We start from the raw sequence: 21,726 nt of genomic DNA on the forward strand, positions 1-21,726 counted from the left end.
CCTACTATCAAATGGTTTTACGTTGTTTTTTTATTATATTATTTATTTATTTATTTATTGAAATTGGCCTAATTAATTTTTTTTTTTTTTTTTTTTTTTTAACAATTTTAATTTTAACAAAATTAAATTTTAATGGAGATTTTTCATCGTAGAGGAACAGAAACCTGCCTAACAACTAACTGATGGGGTGATCTGAAAGACTGTTTACCAATCAAATTAATTCAGAGATCCCTGTGGTAATAATCTGACACAAACAAACAAAGGTTTGCATAGGCCTACTAATGAGATAGGGGAGATTATTGCAATCACGTCTGTGACTAATCACGTTTGCCCTTTTTTAGTCACCAGCGTTATTTATTTATCTGTGCCACAGTTCATAGTCAATCAAAGAGAGAGCAAGCGCGCGCATCTGAAAGTGGACCACACTGCCCTCTTCCTGTACAATCACTTTACAGTTGCTGTCAATGGATAAACAGCACAGCATCCAGCGAGGGGCTTCCAGATGGGCAGCGCTGAGGGAAAGGAACACACTCAAGGTAGCGAGGAAGGAGGAGTTGCTCGTCAAGCACTAGCTGGATTCAGACAAAATGAAAGTCACTTTCACAGGTTTGGCCAGTTTTGTGGCCACCTTTGGTGTCCTCAGCTTTGTAGGTCTCGTTCTGGCAATTGGAACCGATTTTTGGTACATCATTGACACTTCTAAGAGAGAAAACAGCTCATCTGTGTCTCTGAGCTCACATTCTGGACTGTGGCGGACTTGTAACTGTAAGTCACATTACATGTTTGTGTTTGACATTCTGTTTGTGATTTTTAGGTTTTCATGTGGATGGATTAAGTTATTCTCTCTTACAGTTCATAACCAGTGCTGGCCATTTATGAATCCTTTTGGAGCAGGACGAAACTTATCAGATTCACAAAGGCAGATACTAAGTAAGATCTGTGTGTCAGTGTCATCATAACCTCGTATCATGCTCATATCTCATGATGTGTTACTGATAAGCTTTACTCAGCAGACAAAATCAAATTCTTAAAATTATTAGGCTATCTATAATGTTTCAGATATACTACCTAAAACAAACACTTGTTGTGGAAGTAAAACTCCTTGTCATGGCTGTGTACTGAGACTGTATATGTTATATATGTTGCTGTATTCATTAATTGCTTATAAGACACATCTTACCTAAAATCCATTATTTTTTATATGCCATTTCACATATTTTTAGGTTCTTGTTCCTAATTGCTTTCAGTTTTTGTGACATGAACTGTTGTCATTCAAGCAAGACTGTATAGTTTGATGCATCTCAGTAGAACAAACAGGAAACACTTTACTTAACTGAAGGGGAAACTTGACACATCATCAGGAAGCCACACAGATACAGTTTATTATCTGTTAACACTACAGAAACAGATGCAAAATCACTTTTACAGTATAGAGCATTGTACTTTAATCTCAAGATATTGTGGCAATATGACATTACATTTTATAATATTTTCATTTTTTTTTTTTTTTCCCCTCCTGGTTTAAAGTTTTTAAATGAAATTCAACATTTAAAGTTTAACAAGTCATTTTGAACACATCTATGATTGTTGCATATGGGCTGCACACTTCAGAATAGAAACTATTAATGTGAACATTTGCCGCACACAGTTAGAAGCACAGATATATTTAAAGGGGACTTGTAATGCACCTTTTACAAGATGTAATATAAGTCTCTGGTGTCCCCAGAATGTGTCTGTGAAGTTTCAGCTCAAAATCCCCACAGATCATTTATTATACACCTTATTCCTACGCCCCATGATGCTTTGCGCGAATTATGGGAGTAACTTCCGTTAAGCCGTAAACAGTCAGTGAAAGGCTCGCTCTGTGAATGCAATAATGCGTTTTTATTTTAATCTGAGATGCCATTATTCTACTCACCCTTCAACTAACGAACACTGAAAGGACATTTAAAAGTGTAAAAGCATCAACAAGGTACTTTCAACAGGCCATGAAAAAGCGTGATTCTTTCAACGGACGGGTTAAACATAGCTATAGTGATATATATCTGTATTATGTAATATACATTGCTTTAATAAAAAATGTTCATGAACTTCAGCATTGCGTGATACTATTTCAAAGTGATTCCGTCATTTTTACAGATAATAAATTGTATTTACCTCTGAAAACAAACCTGGAAAGAGACGTGAGGCTTTGAGGAGAAAAACGAGAGATTCTTTGTGCATTCCAGTTAATTATTAATGGGATATATCATAAATTATATCGGGAGAACAGACCACAAATGTGCAGTATATGTTGTCATTTTACATACTATTACAGCGGTATGCAAATGGACAAAAGAAAATAATCACGAGGATAGAAAGCAGCGACTGAAAAGATCTCTTGCCATAGATATTCTTCTTATAACACGTCACGTTAAAATACTAAGTGTTACGTTATTCTCATGATGTTTGAAAATAAATCATGAAAGAAAAATTTACAGCTCATTCAGTCAAACTGACGGAAAAGCTTTATTTGTAGGGCAACCTTATGATTTGAAATGATTAATTTCAGTCTTTTTAAATGGAAGTTCCCCAAACCAGAAGTTCCACCCATAATTCAAAACGCAGTAGGCTCATCAGGAATACAGTGCGTTCCAAATTATTATGCAAGTGACATATCAGTAAGATTTCAGTACAATAAGCATTCAGATTTTAGTTTCTCTAAGAGAATGTTTGTTTGTTTGTTTATTTATCCATGTCTTTTTAGATAACTGGTATCAATCTCCGACAAAATAATTTGCCAGGTCTATGGAAACCCTACTTAGATATTGTTCCACATTATTAAGCAAGTCACAGTTCTCATGCAATATGGGGAGGAAGAAAGATCTTTCTGAAGATGAAAAGCATGAAATGGTGCAATGTTGTGCAAAAGGCATGAAAACAACTAATATTTTGTAATATTTAGTTTTATTTACAAACGGGGGTTTTATGTAACATATAAAACAGGATTGGAAAAAGACATACAAAAACTGACAAACAAAAGTAGAAAAACCACCAAATAAACAAACAAACAAATTTAAGGTTAATTATTGCATGTCAGAAGATTGCATTACTGCAGGTTGGAGTAGTAAATCTACATCTCCAGGCATTCTGGACTCCCAGAGGTCTAGAGTCAGATTCATTATGACCCCTAAGCTCACATTGCTTTAGTATGGATGTGTACGTGTGCATAGAAAGGGGTATAAGATCTGAGGTGTCTATATCTTGAATGGAGATTATCAAATTATCATAAGATTTGTGAGTGATTTAGAGCACAATACAATGCACTATGTACTATCCCATGCTGCAAAAAACACCACAGCAATAAAACTGTTTGAAAATGTATTTGTACACCCACTGTAAATGTTTCTCTCCGGAACTTTCATTAATAAGCCTTTATCTGACCGAGGTCTGCTGTGCTCTAAATCACTCACAATTCTTATAATTTGATAATCTCCATTCACTTTTCACACAATATTAGTTGTTTTCATGCCTTTTGCACAACATTGCACCATTTCATGCTTTTGATTTTTTTCGACCTGTGTGTCGATTGTTTCCCTCGTCGCTCCGTGATGAAACGGGCCGTCCAATTAGATTTGAGCTTTAGATCACATGCCCGGAGCAGCTGCTGTTGCAGAGAAGGGCGAGAGTGGTGGCGCTGTTTTGAAAACTAGTGTAAACAAACACTGAAGAAGAGTATCCAGGAGGAGATCATTGGTATCTGAGAACAGATTTATTCTCACATGTTCTTTATACAGAATATAATTTCTATTCATTTTCCACTCAATTATGTGATCACAGTCCATTTGCGCGAGTGTTATGATTATGAGAGCGCGCTTTGAATCTGTCAATCATGTAATCATATCTCCTGCTCTTCCGTATATAAAAATTGAGAGAAACATTTTTCTACAGATGAAATATGAAGACAGATATGATTATGACGATATGTTTTCTGTGTTTTTTATGCAGCTCATGTTATTTAGAAAACAATAAAAGATGTTTATGACAAATAAGCAGATTTAACATTCAACTCATTATAAAACATACAAAGAATGCATATCTACCCATTAACAAATCAAAACCCACTTTAGATTTTAATCAGAGGTTATGATAACTCGATGATGGTTTAAAGTACATTTTGAGCAAAGACATTAATAATCATATAGCTACATTTTGAAATGTAGCTTGTAGCTAATTATACTTTAAGATGTATTCTTGTAAGCATTAGATTGTTTGTGTTTCTAAAGTAGTATCAAACTTAATTTATCTTAATTTAACGCCGAATATTATGCAGTGGATGATGTTAAAGCCATATACAAGATACATACATGAAAACAAACGCATTGTTGGTCGGCGCCACCTAGTGTACAGGTGTGAATTAGCGTTTCGCATTTGGTGTGCAAGGTCCTTTCTTCTGCAATTCGTGTCACTTTTTCGCGTCATGTTCAGTATGAAAGGGCCTTTACATTGTTCAAACTGGAGTCGGGCACTGATGGAGAGACTCAGGAAGAAGTTGAAACTTTTAGAATGCAACTGGATGTTTTTTTGTGAAGCAGTCCGGCGTAAAATGACGGCATGGCAACAACGTACAACAACTCTTCCTCTTCTCTAAAGCAGCCCACCATGGCTTTGTTGCATGTTCTCGGGGGCAGGGTTTATGTACATTTTAGGGTTAGTGATGTCACTAACCCAGGAAGAAATTCGTTGTAGTCCCTACCAGCTGTTTGTTGTAGTCCACAGAGAATTCTTTAAAAGAAAATATCTCCCTTTGCATTGAACTTTGAGCGTCGTAACTTTGCAGATGTTGTTTATGCTCAAACAGCAACATTACACACTAACAAAAGTTAAAAAAGCGAAATCATAATCAACCACCTCTTTAAACATATGTACAGTATTTAAGTCCACAGTTTGCCACAACAAATTGTTCTGGCAAACTGCGTTTTAAGGCTATTTTAAGCTGAATGACTTCACGTAATTTCCTTATAATTTCCTGTTAAGAAACTGAACATAATGCCTTCAGATTGCCCTATTATCTTTGGATTGTCATGGAAACACTTTTCAGTCAGAGGGTAGAAACAGCTGTGGTAAAACACAGCTGTAACAAGTGCACCACAGTGAACCATGGCATGTATTTCACCGCTAATATTGCGAGGCCACCTGCCAACAGACCCCTCAACATTATTTTCATTTGTTTTCCTTTTTCTTTTTTTCCCCTGTAATCGCAATATGGCTGTTGGCCATAACCCAGTAATAATTTCTTTTGTTTTAAAATGAGCTAGTAAATGTAGAACTGCAATTATTGCCACAAAATGTGTATTGATAACTGTACAAAAGTCATTGAGAAAAAAAAAAGCATAAGATAAAGGAAATGGGCAAAATATTTGTATCTATTCCGTACATCAGACATTATAAAAAAATATTATTCCTGTCTGAGCCATTTGAGACACTTGTGTAGGACTGAATGAGATTTTAAATTCACATGCTCTGTCTACACCTGAAACATTATCTGTACCTGCCACAAGAGACTGAAATGAGGTTGTAAAACCAAGATTATCTCAGATTCAAGACCCCTAAACTGGCTCAAATTGGATTTAGTCTCTGTTCTGCTTTGAACAATAGTCTCAATAAGTCTGGGTTTCCAGGGTGTTGCTTTGATTATATAGTAGCCTAGCCTCTGCACAAAGCCAATTACCCCCCTGAAGCTAGTTCAATATGTCATTCCCCTCCATCTGCTCTGGATTGTTCGCCTAAAAGATAATCCTTGGGTAAACAGAAACACCTCATATGTGTTGAATATCATCATGGCTGCTCCATAAAAGGTTGTGACAAAAATAGTGCGGAATAATGTCAGAAATACAAGTGAAATGAGAATGAAATGCACCCGTCCAATGCAATCATCCTACGGATAGACCTATTGTGGCTGTTCCGGCTTGATTATATGATTTCAGTATGATTTTTGATTTAATCGTAAATGTCGCTGTCTGTACTGCCTGTTGTGTTTATTTGTAGCAAATGTCCAAACATGTCAATATGGACCTAACAACTTAAAATTGCTGGTGAATTGGGCTTTGCGTTAACATTAGAATTAGTCTATTCTTGGACTTGTATGTTTCACTAAAGTGAAAAATTACAGGCTAAATGTCTGTGTCAATAAGAGCATTTAAATTCATTTATCTTATTAAAAAAAAAAAAAAAAAAAAAGGTTTCAGTCTTTGTTGTCTCCTTCACCTCACATTATTACTAACAACCCTTTGTGGTCCACTGTGAGGCCATTAAAGAAAATCCATCGCCTGGAACATGCTGAATCATCTTTAATCTTAATGCTCAATATAAAAGCCTCTAATCTTTACAAACTTTCAGATCTCTAATTCTGCTGGCAAGCATGCCCGACAGTATAAAATATGATGTGTATATTTACATAAGTTATATGAATACATAAACTATATATATATATATATATATATATATATATATATATATATATATATATATATATATATATATATATACACACACACACACACACACTAGGGCTGTCAATAGATGAATTCTTTAATCACGATTAATTGCACACTTATCGTGAAATTAAGCATACACCATTTATCTTGTTTAACAAGTCGATTTTGCTATCATTGCCTATATCCAGCGAAGTAAACCATCAGACTGAAGCGTGATTTTCACAAAACTGTGAAAGGTAAATTTAGATGTCTTTCCAAAAAAGGACACCAAATAACCAAATGATATGATTTCATATAATTCATACATTTTTGTACACCAAAGCACACATAAAAAAATTAAAAATAAATAAAAATCATAGCAAAAAAATGTTTCGGAATTCACAGTATAGTAGGCCTATATATAGTATGTGCAACAGCAAGAGCTTGTTTACATTTTAGACAAGTCAAGTTGCGATTCTGAACAGGACCACATGGAGATGCCAAAAAAAAAAACCTAAACCTTGACCTGCATATACTAAAGTAGGCTACATAGCAACATACACAGGCCAAATCCATTACCCTGAATGTGTGTAAAAAGAACGTGAATGTACTGAAATGTGTCTGTGCATAAATACAATGTGCGATCAGTGCGTCGAGAGCTGTGATGTGATTTGTTTGTGCATCAATATCCGGACTCACGCGTGCTTCTGTACGTCACCGCAATCGTCTTTACTTTGATTGCAATCCTCATCCATCAAAACTTTCATAGCAAAAGCTGATTTACTTTATCCAGCCAAAAACATAGTTTTCATATCATCTGGCCATACAGCGGTGGTGGGATGTTTCGACGTTCTGTTCAGACCGGAACAGCGTGATGCGGGAGGGCTCGCGCTCTTCAGATACAATGACACAATATGACAGAGAGTTCGTGTTTTAAAGCGAAACAGACACTGGAATTAATAATTCTTTGTACCATCTCTGATATAATCAACATGGACTTTTAAGATCATCTAACTGCGTGACGTAAATTGTGTGCGTGTATGTTTTTGAAAGGTTTTTATGCGCACCTGTATTTAATCAGAAATACAGTAAAAACAGTAATATTGTGATATTTTACTACAATTTAATGTTTTCTATTTGATTATAAAACTGAATTTTTTAGCATCATTACTCCAACCTTCAGTGTCACGTGATCCTTCAGAAATCAGTCTAATATGATGATTTGATGATCAATAAACATTTCTTATCAATGTAGAAAACAGTTGTGCTGCTTGACTTTTTTTCAGGATTCTTTAGAGACAGAAAGCTCAAAAGAACAGCATTTATGTGAAATATAAATATTTTGTAATATTATAAATGTCTATACTGTCACTTGATCAATTCAGTGCCCTAAAGTAAGATTTTTTTGTAGATACATACATAAATAAATGTATATATCTTTAATTAAAAAAAAAAAAAAAAAAAACTGTACACGTCTCATTTACAGCATGTTAATTGTCCACATCTGCGTTTTTATCAATGTTTTGTAGCCAAGATCCTGTTCAGAAATTAATATTTAAGTAGTATGTTTATATGAAATCACAAGTGGAAGGCATGAAATGGCATCTACTCTGTTGTGTTTGACATAAAGAAGTAGGATAATTTCAAAGGGAATAGTATAGTACTTACAAAGTCTCAAGAGCTGAGCTTTGACAACCCCAGCCTACACAAAGAAAGCCAAATAGCTTTTCACATCCACTCACCTGCGTCTCCTAGGCTGGCTCCCATCAGTTTCCTTTAATGATGATAGACTCATTTTTATTACCAGTGCTGGGCTGCTCTTATTCTGCATGAATACATTGATATTGGACTTAATATTTTTAAATAGTGTGCTATCAAACTGTCAAAATGTTATAAAATGTGCCAGTGCTAAATGCATCTAAGGAAATTGTGGCACAAACTGCATACAATGTTTCTCATCATGATCAATGCAATGGACACAACAAACATCATTATAAAGCTCTTCGAAATTATCCTGATTGGCCTTATTGATTTCCATTTAGAATGAATAAAGAAAACATTTTCAAGAGCACAAATATTTTTGCAAAAGTAGACAGATAAATTAAAAAAATATATAATTGGGAAAATTCCAACTTAACACAGTTTTTTTTTTTTTTTTGTGCCAACCCTGGAAATAACTATTTCCAAATTAGTCCAATCAGCATGACATAGATCAGACCCACAAGTGAAAAAAAATCTGTATGAACTGGCTTGAATTGACACATCCTGACCTCTTCTCTATCCAGACATGCATGGAACATTCATTGTCCTGCTGCCTCTCAGCGTGATTGTGCTGTTTGTTGGAGGAATGCTGGGCTTCATCAGTATGTTGGCACGAGCCTACCTGCTGCTCCTCATGACTGGAGTGCTGCTTCTGTTCAGCGGTGAGTACCACCTTCGCTTTCACCTCTGACTGAGCCAAGTATGGCATGAATATTAATTCTAACCAAGTGACGCTTGACAGAACTGGAGCATCAGACAGTTTTGATAGTAATGAATACACTTCAGAATGTGGGAAAAACAGATGGAAAAAAATACTATTAACAGTTGACTTGGGGCACTGGAATTTGAGAGATAAGCTTAAATACACACACACACACACACACACACACACACACACACACACACACACACACACACACACACACACACACACACACACAGTATTTTGTGTCTTAAAATACACAATTCTGAAAGCAAAGAACATTTTACAGATGCTTAGAAAATTTTTTTTTTCATTCACCTACCTCACCCCCTTGAACAGTAGGAAATAAGAAATTACAAATGTTTTTTTTTTTTCTTTTTTTTTTCAAAGATAGCTATTGAACTCGCTGGTCATAGTTAGACTAGCTTCTAGCAGTATGGCTGCAGAATAGTTTGGTTTCCTCACTGTTAGATGCATTGTATTGACTGGCAAGGAGTATCCTAGCTAACTAAATATTTGAATGGAATGTAAACAGTTGTCATTAATTAATGTTTTTTTGCCATGTTCCAAACTGAAGTACTCAAAACTGGCCACTTCAAAGGGCCCTTCATAATGAAGGATTTTGAAGGGTACAATTGATGGACCCTTCGGGCCCCCATGATCCTTTGCACAGATAAGTTGTTTGACGTCACAGAATGGGTACAGGAGGCTCGGAGTTAGATTTTACCTATAAATGTATGTTTTGTATTTTTCTAATACTTTAATATTTATACAAATTATTTGGTACAATACTATGGTCAAAATGACATTGTAAACAAAAATACTCCAGAGGGTAAACCCTTTGAAAGGATTAGGGCATAGGGATGAGCCCTTCCGAATGGAACGCATGGCATGTGTGATTACTAGGGACCGGGGTGTAACGATATGCTCAGGTCACGATACAGTATGCATCTCGATACTGAGTTCACGATACAATACGTATCACAATATTTTGAACAAAATGAAACTGAAATTAAAATAAGATTCATTTAAAAAAACATTAACAAATTTCAATCATTTTCCTTGTTGTACATACAAGATCACATTTCAAGGTTTAATAAAAGCCTTCTGTATTCAAATTAACAGCTGAATAGCTCTGTCTGTCACTGAAAAAAAAAGGTGGAAGGCACGGCCACACCGCTTCTCCTTCTTTCCAAAGTGCTTGCGCTCCCGTGGCGTCGATCGTTGCTATGCAACCATGACCTGCACTCTCCAAGAGAAGTAGGAAGTTTCAGCAAAGGATAAACTGATTTCTAGCTCTTGCATTACCTTTACTACTAGATATATTTATGGAGATGAGATTTAAAAACCTGTCCTGTACAGCTATGATCAGCCATAGCTGATCGGTTGGTTCTTGTCACTTGACCTGCGGTGAAAGCTTGCAGCATTCTGAAAAATTGAGAATTTTTTATGCGCCTGGAAAATGTACCGCACGCGCGTCACAACCGCGTTGCTTCCATTACGAGCGTGCCTGCCGCGTGGCTACATTTGAAATAACTGACTTGCACGCGAAAAAGACACAGTATGTGAACGGCCCCTAAGACAGAACTTTAAAGCAAAGCATCGCAAACATCTTTTGCTTTTCTGTGAGCACAGCTGTTGCTGTGGCACTGTGGTGAAAGAAAGCCACGACTTTTCTCACGTGACCAAGCAAGAGACTGGCGCGAGAAATGTTCAAACCTGATTGCAAGATTCGATGTGTGCACTAAACACTTACTGAACTAGAGAGCTGATTGAGACACACCCTTAAAGGATTAGTTCACTTTCAAATTAAAATTTCCTGATAATTTACTCACCCCCATGTCATCCAAGATGTCCACGTCCTTCTATCTTTAGTCGAAAAGAAATTAAGGTTTTTGATGAAAACATTCCAGGATTTTTCTCCATATATAGTGGACTTCAGTGGCCTCCAAACGGTTGAAGGTCAAAATTAGTTTCATTGCAGCTTCAAAGCATTCTACGAGATCCCAGACGAGAAATAAGGGTCTTATCTAAAGAAACCATCGCTCATTTTCTAAAAGAAAATTAAAATTTTACTCATTTTAACCATAAATGCTCATCTTGAACTAGCTCTCTTCTTCTCTAGAATTCCAGCAGTGTAGACACTGCTAAGTGTATTACTGCCCTCCACAGGTCAAAGTTTGAACTAATTGTTATATACTTGAACTAGCATATTGTATATGACAATTTAGTTCAAACTCTTCCCTCACACGAAGGTACCTGACGAAACTGATTTTGGACAGACTTCTGGGGCAGTATAACAATTTAATGATCTACAGCAAAATAAAGCGAACTTTGGTGATAACCAAGTACTACAATAGTAATTTTTAGCTAGAATTTACATCAAAAGTGGAAAACACTGGTCACAAATGTACATTTACACACAAACTGACCAACAAACACAACTTTCAGACATCTTTTTTTTTAGCTCCACTGTCACAGAATGGAAAGCACAGGATTGTGGGATATCAAAGGCAGTGGAGGATACATCGATCAGATGAAGGTATCTCATGAGACAGGAAGTGAAGCTAACATTGGATTCTGATGTCCCTTGATGCCTTCCTACCTTGGAATGCATTTTTCAGTTCCCTTTCAAGGGAACTTGCGCTGCGTAGTCGCTATGGGAATGCCTCTGCGTGATGTCGTCGTGAAGCACGTATGAAATCTGTCCAATCGAGAGACGGAACGTCATAGGCGGGTGACGTCACTGACCAGGAACTATAAAGCCGGCCCGAAAACACTCACATTCAGCTTCTGTGTCTTCAGCAAGCGCTACATGTGATCTTGTCTGTCATATTTATTGTTGTCTGTCACTATATATTCATATATTGTGCTATGGCATGCGAACAACTGTTCAAGAAGTGTGTTCATCCCTGCCCGCGTTTCATCCCGGGTGGGGATACACATGAAATGTGCATTGTTTGTCTGGGAGTGCAGCATGCCCAGGCAGTTCTCGAGGGGGCTGCCTGTGTGCATTGTGAGCAGCTACCGTTGAGAACGCTGCGCTCCCGCCGGGCCCTTTTCGAGGAGAGTGGCTCGGTCCACATTCCTCAGGGCTCGGGTCCCGCTTCTGCTGAGGCAGGGCGGCGCCTCATGTCCTGGGGTTCGCAAATGGATGTAGCAGAGGGGTTAGAGACGGGCCCAGCCTTATCTCTGCCTTCACCTGCTGCATCCAATGTATCTATCCGGAGGCAGGAAGCACGCATTGCGGTTTCTTCCACTCCTTTGGATACAGTCACGCTGATGCCGTCTAGTTCTGAGGAGCTGGATGTTGTCAGCATGGCAATGGGAGAATCTGAAGACTCGCCACTTCAATCTCCCGCGAGCGAGGAGCTCATGGAGGTGCTTTCTCGTGTTGTCACTAAGTTAAACATCGACTGGCCAGCTGAGAAGCAAGAGCAGCATGTAAAAAGTAAACTAGATGAACGATTTCTACCATCTAGATCTGCTCAGCCTCCACGTCGGGCACTACCGTTTTTTCCCGACCTCCACACCGAGGTGTCGAGGTCGTGGAAGAGACCGGTGTCTACCTGTGTTTACACACCTCAAACTTCCATCTACAGCAATGTGGTCGGTTTGAGGAAACACGGGTACGGGGCAATGCCAAGAGCAGAAGAGACGCTTGTGAGCCATCTCTCTCTGCAGGCGGCATCGTCCCTTAAAGCCCCAACGTTGCCCACAAAGCAACTGAAAACAACATCAGCACTAGTGGGCAAAGCGTACTCGGCAGCAGGTCAAGCTGCAGCATGCTTGCACACTATGTCCATCATGCAAGCATACCAAGCTGACCTGCTGAAGGACTTGGGGGAAAGTGATGAAGTGGGTGCAGATCTCATTCAGGAGTTGCGTCTTTCTGCCGATTTAGGAGACGGCCAAGTCAGTTGGCCGCTCTATGGCAGCCCTGGTGGCCACGGAGCGGCATTTATGGTTTAAGCTCACCGAGATTAAAGACAGGGATAAGACGTTTCTCCTTGATGCCCCACTCAATCCATCTAGCCTCTTCGGTGACGCGATAACATCTGTCACCGAGAGGTTTCAGAAGGCAAAGAAACAGTCTGCCGCATTGCAGCAGTTTCTTCCCCGCCATACTCAAGTCCCTTCGGCTGCTGGGCGGGAGCAGCCAAAGCCGAGTACGAGCTCCTCGCAATACAGACAACACCAGAAGCAGAGCGTTGCTACCCGTACTCCCCCTCCGAGGAGCTGGGATGCTGGACAACGCTCTCAGGTGAAGCCTTTGAAGGGCAAGACGGATCTGAGGGCCGTCATTGCCGGTAAGAGGGCTTCGTTTAAGAAATCCTGATGCCAGAACAGTCTGAGGGTGGTCCCCTCCGGAGTCAAGCGATGTTCACCTCTCTCTACGGTGCCTGCTTGTCTTCGGTGCCCTCAGGGGGGCGCTCTGCCAACCCCGCCACAATGCCGGGGCGCAGAAGTTCCCCACGTGTCACCCGAGGGTGGCACGCTCTGGTATTGGCACAGAAAGTAGAGACGCTCTTGCGAAAGGAGGCTATAGAAAGGGTTCCTCCTCCCAGCAGGGAGTCAGAGTTTTACAACCGCTATTTCATTGTGCCAAAGAAAGACGGGGGATTGCGTCCGATTTTAGATCTTCGTCAGTTGAATCGAATGGTAGCAAGGCTCAAGTTCAAAATGCTGACAATAAAACGTATTGTGTCACAAATCCGGTCCGAGATAGATCTAAAAGACGTCTGTCCCAGGGACCTGTGCTGGGGGCTCTCAGTCGTTGCATCATGCTAATGACAGATGCATCCCTCACGGGCTGGGGGGCGATCATGAGTGGTCGCTCGACTCAAGGTCTGTGGCAGGACCATCATCTTTCGTGGCACATGCCAACTGCCTGGAGATGATGGCGGTATTTCTAGCACTGAAATATTTCCTCCCAGATCTCAGGGACCATCATGTGTTAGTTCGATCAGACAACACATCGGTGGTCTCATATATAAATCATCAGGGGGGTCTGAGGTCAAGCCCCTTATACAAGCTGGCAAATCAGATCCTCCTGTGGTCACAAGGGAAACTCAGAGCAGTTTACATCCCAGGGTACCTGAATGTGGGAGCAGACATCCTGTCGAGGCAGGGGCAGAGGCCCGGGGAATGGAGACTTCACCCCGAGGTGATGAAGCTCTTTTGGGAGAACTACGGCGAAGCCCAAGTAGATCTGTTTGCGTCTCGAGAGACGACTCACTGTCCACTGTGGTTCTCGATGTCAAACCCAGCACCTCTTGGGCTGGATGCTATGGTACAGCCGTGGCCGAGGGGACCGCTGTACGCATTTTCCTCAGTTGCGCTGCTCCCGGGAGTTCTGGAGAAAGTTCGCCGGGACAGGGCCCATCTGTTATTAGTGGCCCCGTTCTGACCGGCCAGAGTGTGGTTCTCGGACCTGGTATCTCTCCTTGACGGGTCTCCGATGGAGATTCTGATCAGGAAGGACCTTCTCTCTCAGGCGTGGGCGTGGCCTCTGAGGGGGCACAGCTCATAGATTCCGGTCTCTCAACCGAGGTTGTTGAGACCATACTCCAGTCCAGAGCTCCCTCCATGAGGAAACTCTACGCCTTGAAGTGGAGATTATTCACTTCTTGGAGTGAAAATCACCAGTGGGATCCAGTTAACTGCCCGGTTAGCGCAGTATTGGAGTTCCTGCAGAGTAGATTTTCTTCAGGGTTATCCCCCTCCATGCTAAAGGTGTACGTGGCGGCCTTAGCTGCTTACCACGCTCCTTTCAGTGGGGTATCTTTGGGGAGACACCCGCTGATTACTCGTTTCCTCAGTGGCACTTTGAGGCTTAGACCTGCAGTACACACGAGAGTACCAGCTTGGGATTTGGCAAGTTGTTTTGCAAGGCCTTTCTATGGCCCCCTTCGAGCCCATCGAAGAGGTGCCAGAAAAGTTCCTAACACTAAAGACAGTGTTTCTGCTCACTATCATGTCTCTCAAGAGAATTGGAGACATACAGGCCCTGTCAGTATCTCCATCGTGCCTTGAATTTGCGCCTGGTAATGTTAAGGCTTTCCTTCATCCCAGGCCGGGATATATACCCAAGGTCCTTACTAATCCTGTGAGACCTATTGTGCTGCAGGCCTTCTGTCCTCCTCCTTTTACATCATCGGACCAGGAAAAGCTTAACCTGCTGTGTCCGGTCAGGGCACTGGATGCTTATGTCCACAGAGCTGCCATGCGGAGAAAAGCTGAACAGCTGTTTATATTTTTTTGGAGCACCTAGGAAGGGTCTCCCAGCATCCAAGCAGAGAATGAGCAAGTGGGTGGTCGAGGCTATCTCACTTGCTTATGAGTCAGTTGGACAGCCTTCACCATTGGCTGTTAGGGCTCATTCAACCCAGAGTATGGCTGCCTGGATGGACATTTTCTTGCTGAGAAACAGCTGATAAATACAAAAAATCTATATATTTTTTTAAATAATTTTTTATTATTTTTTTATTTGACATGGAATAATTGCTAAAAAAAATCTTTTTTGATGATACTCTCCTATATGTAAGCTGCATCTATTTCAAATTTCGTGGTGATAGCATAAAGAATAGTTTGAAAAATGTTCAATTTTTAAGCCGGGGACACACCTAACGATTAGCTGAAACATTCTAAGACTGAACTGAACACACATACCGATTGTTTCCTTCGACTGGAGCCAATTTTAATCGTTGACAGTCGGAGAAGAACACAAACGTTTACGATTGAGACCGCTGCTAGGCAACACACTGTGCGCGGGATCTTGAAAATGGATGTAAACAAACAGCTGGCACTCTTCATCTGCAGCTATATTTGTGCGGAAAATAACAAAAAAAGAGGAAAAACGCGCAGGATATGGGTAAGGTCCTGGCTGGAGAGGCAACATGGCCTTTGTTCTCTACAGAGAGAATTTGAGGTGAGTAAACTTTGTTAAATTAATCTATTTTTAGAGCTTGCACTCCGTTGGTGTCGGCCGTTGATAAGCAACGATAAGCTGCGATCCTCAATGAAGCTTGTTCGACTTGAAACGGCACTGTACAGACCATTAAATTACCACAGAAGTAACATTATACTACCACAATGCGACCTCAAAGGGCACTTTCACTTTCGCGATCAAAGGGGCAGGGCTATTTATATTCTCTCTGTATATATTGTATCATTAACTGTTAATTTTGTATCCGTATCTTTCCAGATAAATAATATATATACAAAACATGAAAGAAAAAAAAATCTAGTCATTATCTTTATCACTTGTTATTGGCTGGTGCCCCAGGACACTCGCCCAATCCCGTCTATCGATAATCCGGCCCTGTACCTGACACAGCTTCCGCAATAGCAGCTCAGCTTCTTTTCTTATTGCTTCTATTATGGTATTCCTTCGAAGATATGTTGTATAGACATTCATACTCTTGCCAGAGTTCAAGCTGTTTTTCTTCCATACCGGTTGTCCAATGTGTTTTTATGTTGCAAACTTTTTTTGACGCCATTTCGCCGCTTGTTTACAATTGCCTGACACAGTCTCCAAGGAAACAGAGACTTCATCGGTCGCAAATATTATGCTGCCTTCACATGCTCTCAGCGCTATTGTAAAGATGACTTTCCTTGAAAAAAATTGAAGGGGAAAGAAAAAAAGAGACATATTTTTTAAATTTCAGTACCGATTGATACCGAAGTTGGTACTTTTGACAAGTCTAAAATATATACATCAATAATAATCATACTTATAGGTTGTCATTCTGAGGAGCAAGTTGGTCCAAATAAAGTGGGTACTGTTCCATCTTTAATGGTGTTTTGCAAATCCCACGTTGACCTCACAGAGATTTGAGAAATCATCAAAAGTTTATACTGCTGTTGTATCACTGTGGTCATTTTAACGACTGACTCTTCGCAACCTCATCCTTTGAAAGTGTATACAAAAAGAATTTGCTTTTGCATCGCAGAAAACAGCATCTTCTCGAAATGTACACATGAACCAGCTACAGTGTTTGAGGGCGGGTCAAAGTAGATGTTGTTCGCGGGCAGTCAGTGAAGACCATTGGGTATTGCAAATGGTCTACATTGTTACATGAATATGAATGTTATGGAAGTGAGACTGGAATTACTGATGACTCCTTTCAGCAGTTCAGAATCGGTTCTTTCTTTTGGGAGACAATAACTTAATTTATCATGCACTTCGATCTTTAAAACTTTGCAGACCATTTACATTCACAAACAGCTATGTATATTACACAATGCATGAGAGGTGATATCTGAAAAAGCATAATAGGGGCACTTTAAAATGCTGGTGTTTGTTAGTCCAGTTTTTAGGAGTCATTTGTACAGGCCAACTTCTTGCTCTTTTCACTGCCCTCTTTATGATATAACTTTAAAAGGGGTCTTGGGAGCACTGACAATGGAATAAATTTAAGTTTTGACCCATTTAACTGGTGCTACTCTTATATAGAATGAAATACCTACCCACATAATTTGGTTCACTAGAAATCCCTCTCAGGATAAAAGCCTTTCTCTTTCAAGACTGGCTCAGTATGACAGTAAAAAGAAATTGTGTTGCATTGCAGATGCCATGGCAACAACTAAACCCAACATGGACTCTGAACATCAAAACATGCAATCATTGTAAAGCAGCGATGCCCCTAAATGTCATCAGATTACAGATCACAGCCAATAATGACTCAGTTTCTTGGAGATTATTCATCAGCCTCTTCTTTAAATTACCAGCAGAATCTGATGGGCTCTGATGGTAATGAGGGTTCTTAAAAGTCATGGGCTTTTAAAAGTAAAAAGAGCACCAGCATCAATAACTTGCTTTCAGGTACAATGACTCCTGTTGTGCAGAGTTGTGTTAGACTATCATTAGCTCCATAGACCGTGAAATAGAAGGTGGTGGTTCATTTACAAAATATGTTTCCAACGATAAATTCCACTGCCTGACTATAGACAGACCTACACATTTTAGAGGAATAGTAATGTCAAAAATGCTAAACTTTCAATGCTTTTTAAACCATAAGAAACATTTAGACACTTTTTTGAGCCTTTTTTAAAGCACCATATCCTTAATGGCGTCTCCCTGCTCTGTTCCTTACAGCTGTGCTCTCATTGGCTGGAATCTGCGTCTACATGGCGTACTCTGCGGCCGCCTTCAAAGAGGCTGTGAATATCTCTGGCCACAAAACCCTGGAGGACATAGAGATTTACTTTGGCTGGTCTCTGGTTCTGGCCTCCGTTTCTTTTGTTGGAGAACTCTGTACTGCCGTGGCATTCCTACTTACCTCAGCCAGAGTGAGCCAGCTGACCAATCAGGAAGAAGACGAATAATTATCTGATGTGACGTGATCTGACAGGACAGGAGAGAGTTGCACCACAAGAAGGCATTGTAAATGACATAACACTGAAAATTACATCGATGTTTACATTTTCATATTTTTTAAAGGTCAAATTAAATTTCAGTACATTTCAACCTTCACTTTTAGTAAGGTAATAATACATGGTCAATCTTTGAGGCTTGTGAACCCCTAGGGGTTCCTCTGGGAACTGCAGGTTTTTTTTTTTTTTTTTTTTTTGACATTTGTGATAGAAATGCCAAAACTAAATTAATAAAATGAATTTAAAAAATAGAATAATAATAAATAATAACAATAAATATATGTTAATTATACAAGTGAACATGTTGTAAAATGTGACATTTTAATTTTGCAGATAATTTTGAAAGGGTAACAATTAGTCGGTTCAGAATAAAGCTTGGGAATTCTTGATGTATAGAAACACATTTGTTGACAATTGCAATCTAATTTTTAAAACATTTGCTTATTGTTATTTAAGTATGTTATTTATGTTCATTTTGTCCTTTAAGTACTCTACGTCTCTCTGGCATTTTTTCAAATCACAATAAAAGATCGGTTTTGCCTCTTTACTTTGTTAGTTGATTGATGTATTTTGAATATTACCAGAGGGTAAAAGTTATTGCAGGACAGTTGACATGAACCATTAATATTTTATATTAATATTTGTTTTTTTTTGTTTTTTTTAAAGAGGCTGTGCCCCCTGATTTCAATTTTTATGCCAATTTATAGCAACATACATGTTGATTTTCATGTAGACATGCTTATTTAAACCTCAAATAAGAAGCAGCCAGTAATTGCAAATTCATTCCACATTAATTACTACCAATTTGCCTACATGACATCTGACCTTGTTACTTGATTCTGGATTTAGCTGAATAAATATTCACTGTTTTATGTTCGTACATGACTACAATCTTGAATCTCTTTAGATCAGGAAGTAGCAAACTAGATCATTACTGAATTAAATTATGAATATTGCATGAATGAAAGCAGATGCTTCACCCTATCCAGATGGCTGGATCTGTCTCTCACAGATCCACCTTGTTTTAAAATCACTCTGTAAATGGACCACAGACACAAAGGTTTGATAGCATGGCATTATTTTGGAAATTACACTGCAATTTTGCCTTTTCTGACTGATTTCCCCAATTACTGATCTAGACTTGTAGAAAAGACACTGTGATATTTAATGCGTACTGTCAGGGCTGGAGGTCTCTTGCTACAGAGGTTTCATCACATATTTTCATCTCAGTGATCTGAGAGGTGGAAAGTATTGATTTTGAGTTTATGTGAGATGGATTGGAAATAATACAAAGAATAAACAATACGAATGAATGTAAACAAAAAGATGATAATGTATATGATGTGACCACAATCAACTTGAGCTTAAATCCCACATGTAAATGTTTAATGTATATTACTTCTATTTAGTTTTGTCTGATTACATTTTAAAACAGTGAGACATTGAAAATGTAAACTGATGATTTGACAGGCTGGAAAATTACAAATGGGATTTATAATCATTTGTTAACAGAATTAAACAGCAAGTCCAAATACAAAATCAGAATTGGATTTTATGACTACTATTATATTCAGAGCTGAAATTCTGTTCCAATTCAAGTACTAGCTTGCTTCTGAATATTTTAAGGGCTTTCTTTTTGAGGTTGACCTTGAACTCATCTCCTTGAACTCATCTATCTGCAGACGCTTTGATTGTGTTCTTAGAACTGACAAGAAGCGCCTCATTCTTTTTCTTTTCTTTTTTTCGGAGGCATTTTCTACATTATTGTAGTAGAACGGGACAGAACAGGATCTTGCACAAGAACATGGTCCAATCAGTACTGAAGTTCTGAATCTAATGCACGAGTAAACAATGACCAACAGTTGAGCAAAATTTTCAGCATTTAATGTGTCTGTGGCCTCATTTTAACACATCGAACAGTTTCCAAACTCTTTGGGAATTCATGAATGATATTTAAGAGAGATACACACAAGTGCTTATGAATTTACAAAACTCTCAATGCATCGCTTAGGAGGTAAGTTTTCACACACTCAAAAAAATGATTCTAGCTGCTTGTTCAGTTTATTTAAATAAAATAAGCTGAACCAACACAAATCTTTAGTTTTTTACTTAATTGGCATTTGCACTCAATTGTATTATGTTAAATGAAATTAAATTTGCAAAATGTTAGGTTAACCTAAACCATTTGTGTTGGGATGACATGAATCATTTATGTTGCATTGATTGAAACTGGGCAGTGGATTTCTAGTTCCCAGCATGCTTTGCGTAGGGAAAGATCAGGACAGTAAATGTTGAACTTAAGTGCTGTTTAATGTGTTTTTAGTAAAGGGAAATACCTTTTAAAGTTTGATGTTCAGTTATATTTGACATTTAAAAGAGTTTGTTATGTCGATTTTTTTGAGGTTACCATTATGCTGAAGTATAGACCTTGTGGTTAGGCTATGGCTGCATGAAATAAATCTATGTTGTTCTCAACAAGCTTTAACTGTGCTAAAGCCAGTGATGAGAAGTTCTTTACCTGATCATTACTTGCATGCTATAAATGTTACTTAGCATATGAAAAAGTGATATTTTAGTTTAGTTTTTATAGAAATATAAATAAATTAGTTTGAGGGCCAGCACATAATTTACACAGTCTACATATGGTCATCAGCTTTATTCCTCTCAATGGTCATGAAACATGTATGTCTGTGTACAACAGCTATTCACAACCTAAGCACAAGCGCACATCTTCACCATGATGGTAACAAAAAATTTTTTATATATATACGCTACAAACTCTTTTAAATGTTCAAAATAACTAAACATTAAACACTTAAACACTAACAGGTCTTTCCATTTCCTTAAAAGCGCAGAAAACTTGAGCAACACTGCACAAGGGCACCAGTCTGAATTGCAATAGCACTGGTTGGATCAACAAGAATGAATTATGTTCAGGAAACATTCACAGAATATGTCAAATGAAACTGGTGTGATCTCATTCAATTACCATGAATTTTACTCATCAGTACAATTAACCTATCTTAAGTTCAAATAAATCAGTTCAACTGTGTGGAAATAGGTGTCATAATTGAATTAAGTTAGACCAACAAGTTATTTTTTTGAGTGCATTATCCTTAAACAATACACATGCATGGTATTAGATATTTTAGTCTTGTAGATGAGTTATAGACTAAACTGCACAAATGCCTAAATTTCAACTTAATCAGCATAATTTAAATTTTGTATAATTTGTGTCTGTAATCTGTCTGTAAAGCACTTTAACACAAACATATGCCTGGTTTCACAAACAGAGCTTAGATTAAGCCAGGATTAAGTTCAATTAGGGCATTTATAGCTTTTATAAACGTGCCTTAGAAAAAAGAAAAAAACATTACTGGTGTACATCTTGAGACTTGAGACAGAACAATGGCACTGACATAATTTAAG

The 21,726-nt window shown here is 38.7% G+C and overlaps 1 protein-coding gene across 1 annotated transcript; it reads left to right on the forward strand.

Moving 5' to 3' along the window:
* The first annotated feature begins 265 nt into the window (after positions 1-265).
* On the forward strand, positions 266-18,844 carry LOC125275845 (transmembrane protein 114). The gene is made up of 4 exons (XM_048203153.1): positions 266-765; positions 853-930; positions 8,741-8,878; positions 18,020-18,844. Exons 1-4 carry the CDS (start codon positions 588-590, stop codon positions 18,247-18,249), a joined length of 624 nt encoding a protein of 207 aa, XP_048059110.1. The 5' UTR covers positions 266-587; the 3' UTR covers positions 18,250-18,844.
* The last annotated feature ends 2,882 nt before the right edge of the window (positions 18,845-21,726 follow it).

The sequence above is a fragment of the Megalobrama amblycephala genome, linkage group LG1 (genome assembly GCF_018812025.1).
Source record: "Megalobrama amblycephala isolate DHTTF-2021 linkage group LG1, ASM1881202v1, whole genome shotgun sequence".
Lineage (NCBI taxonomy): Eukaryota > Metazoa > Chordata > Actinopteri > Cypriniformes > Xenocyprididae > Megalobrama > Megalobrama amblycephala.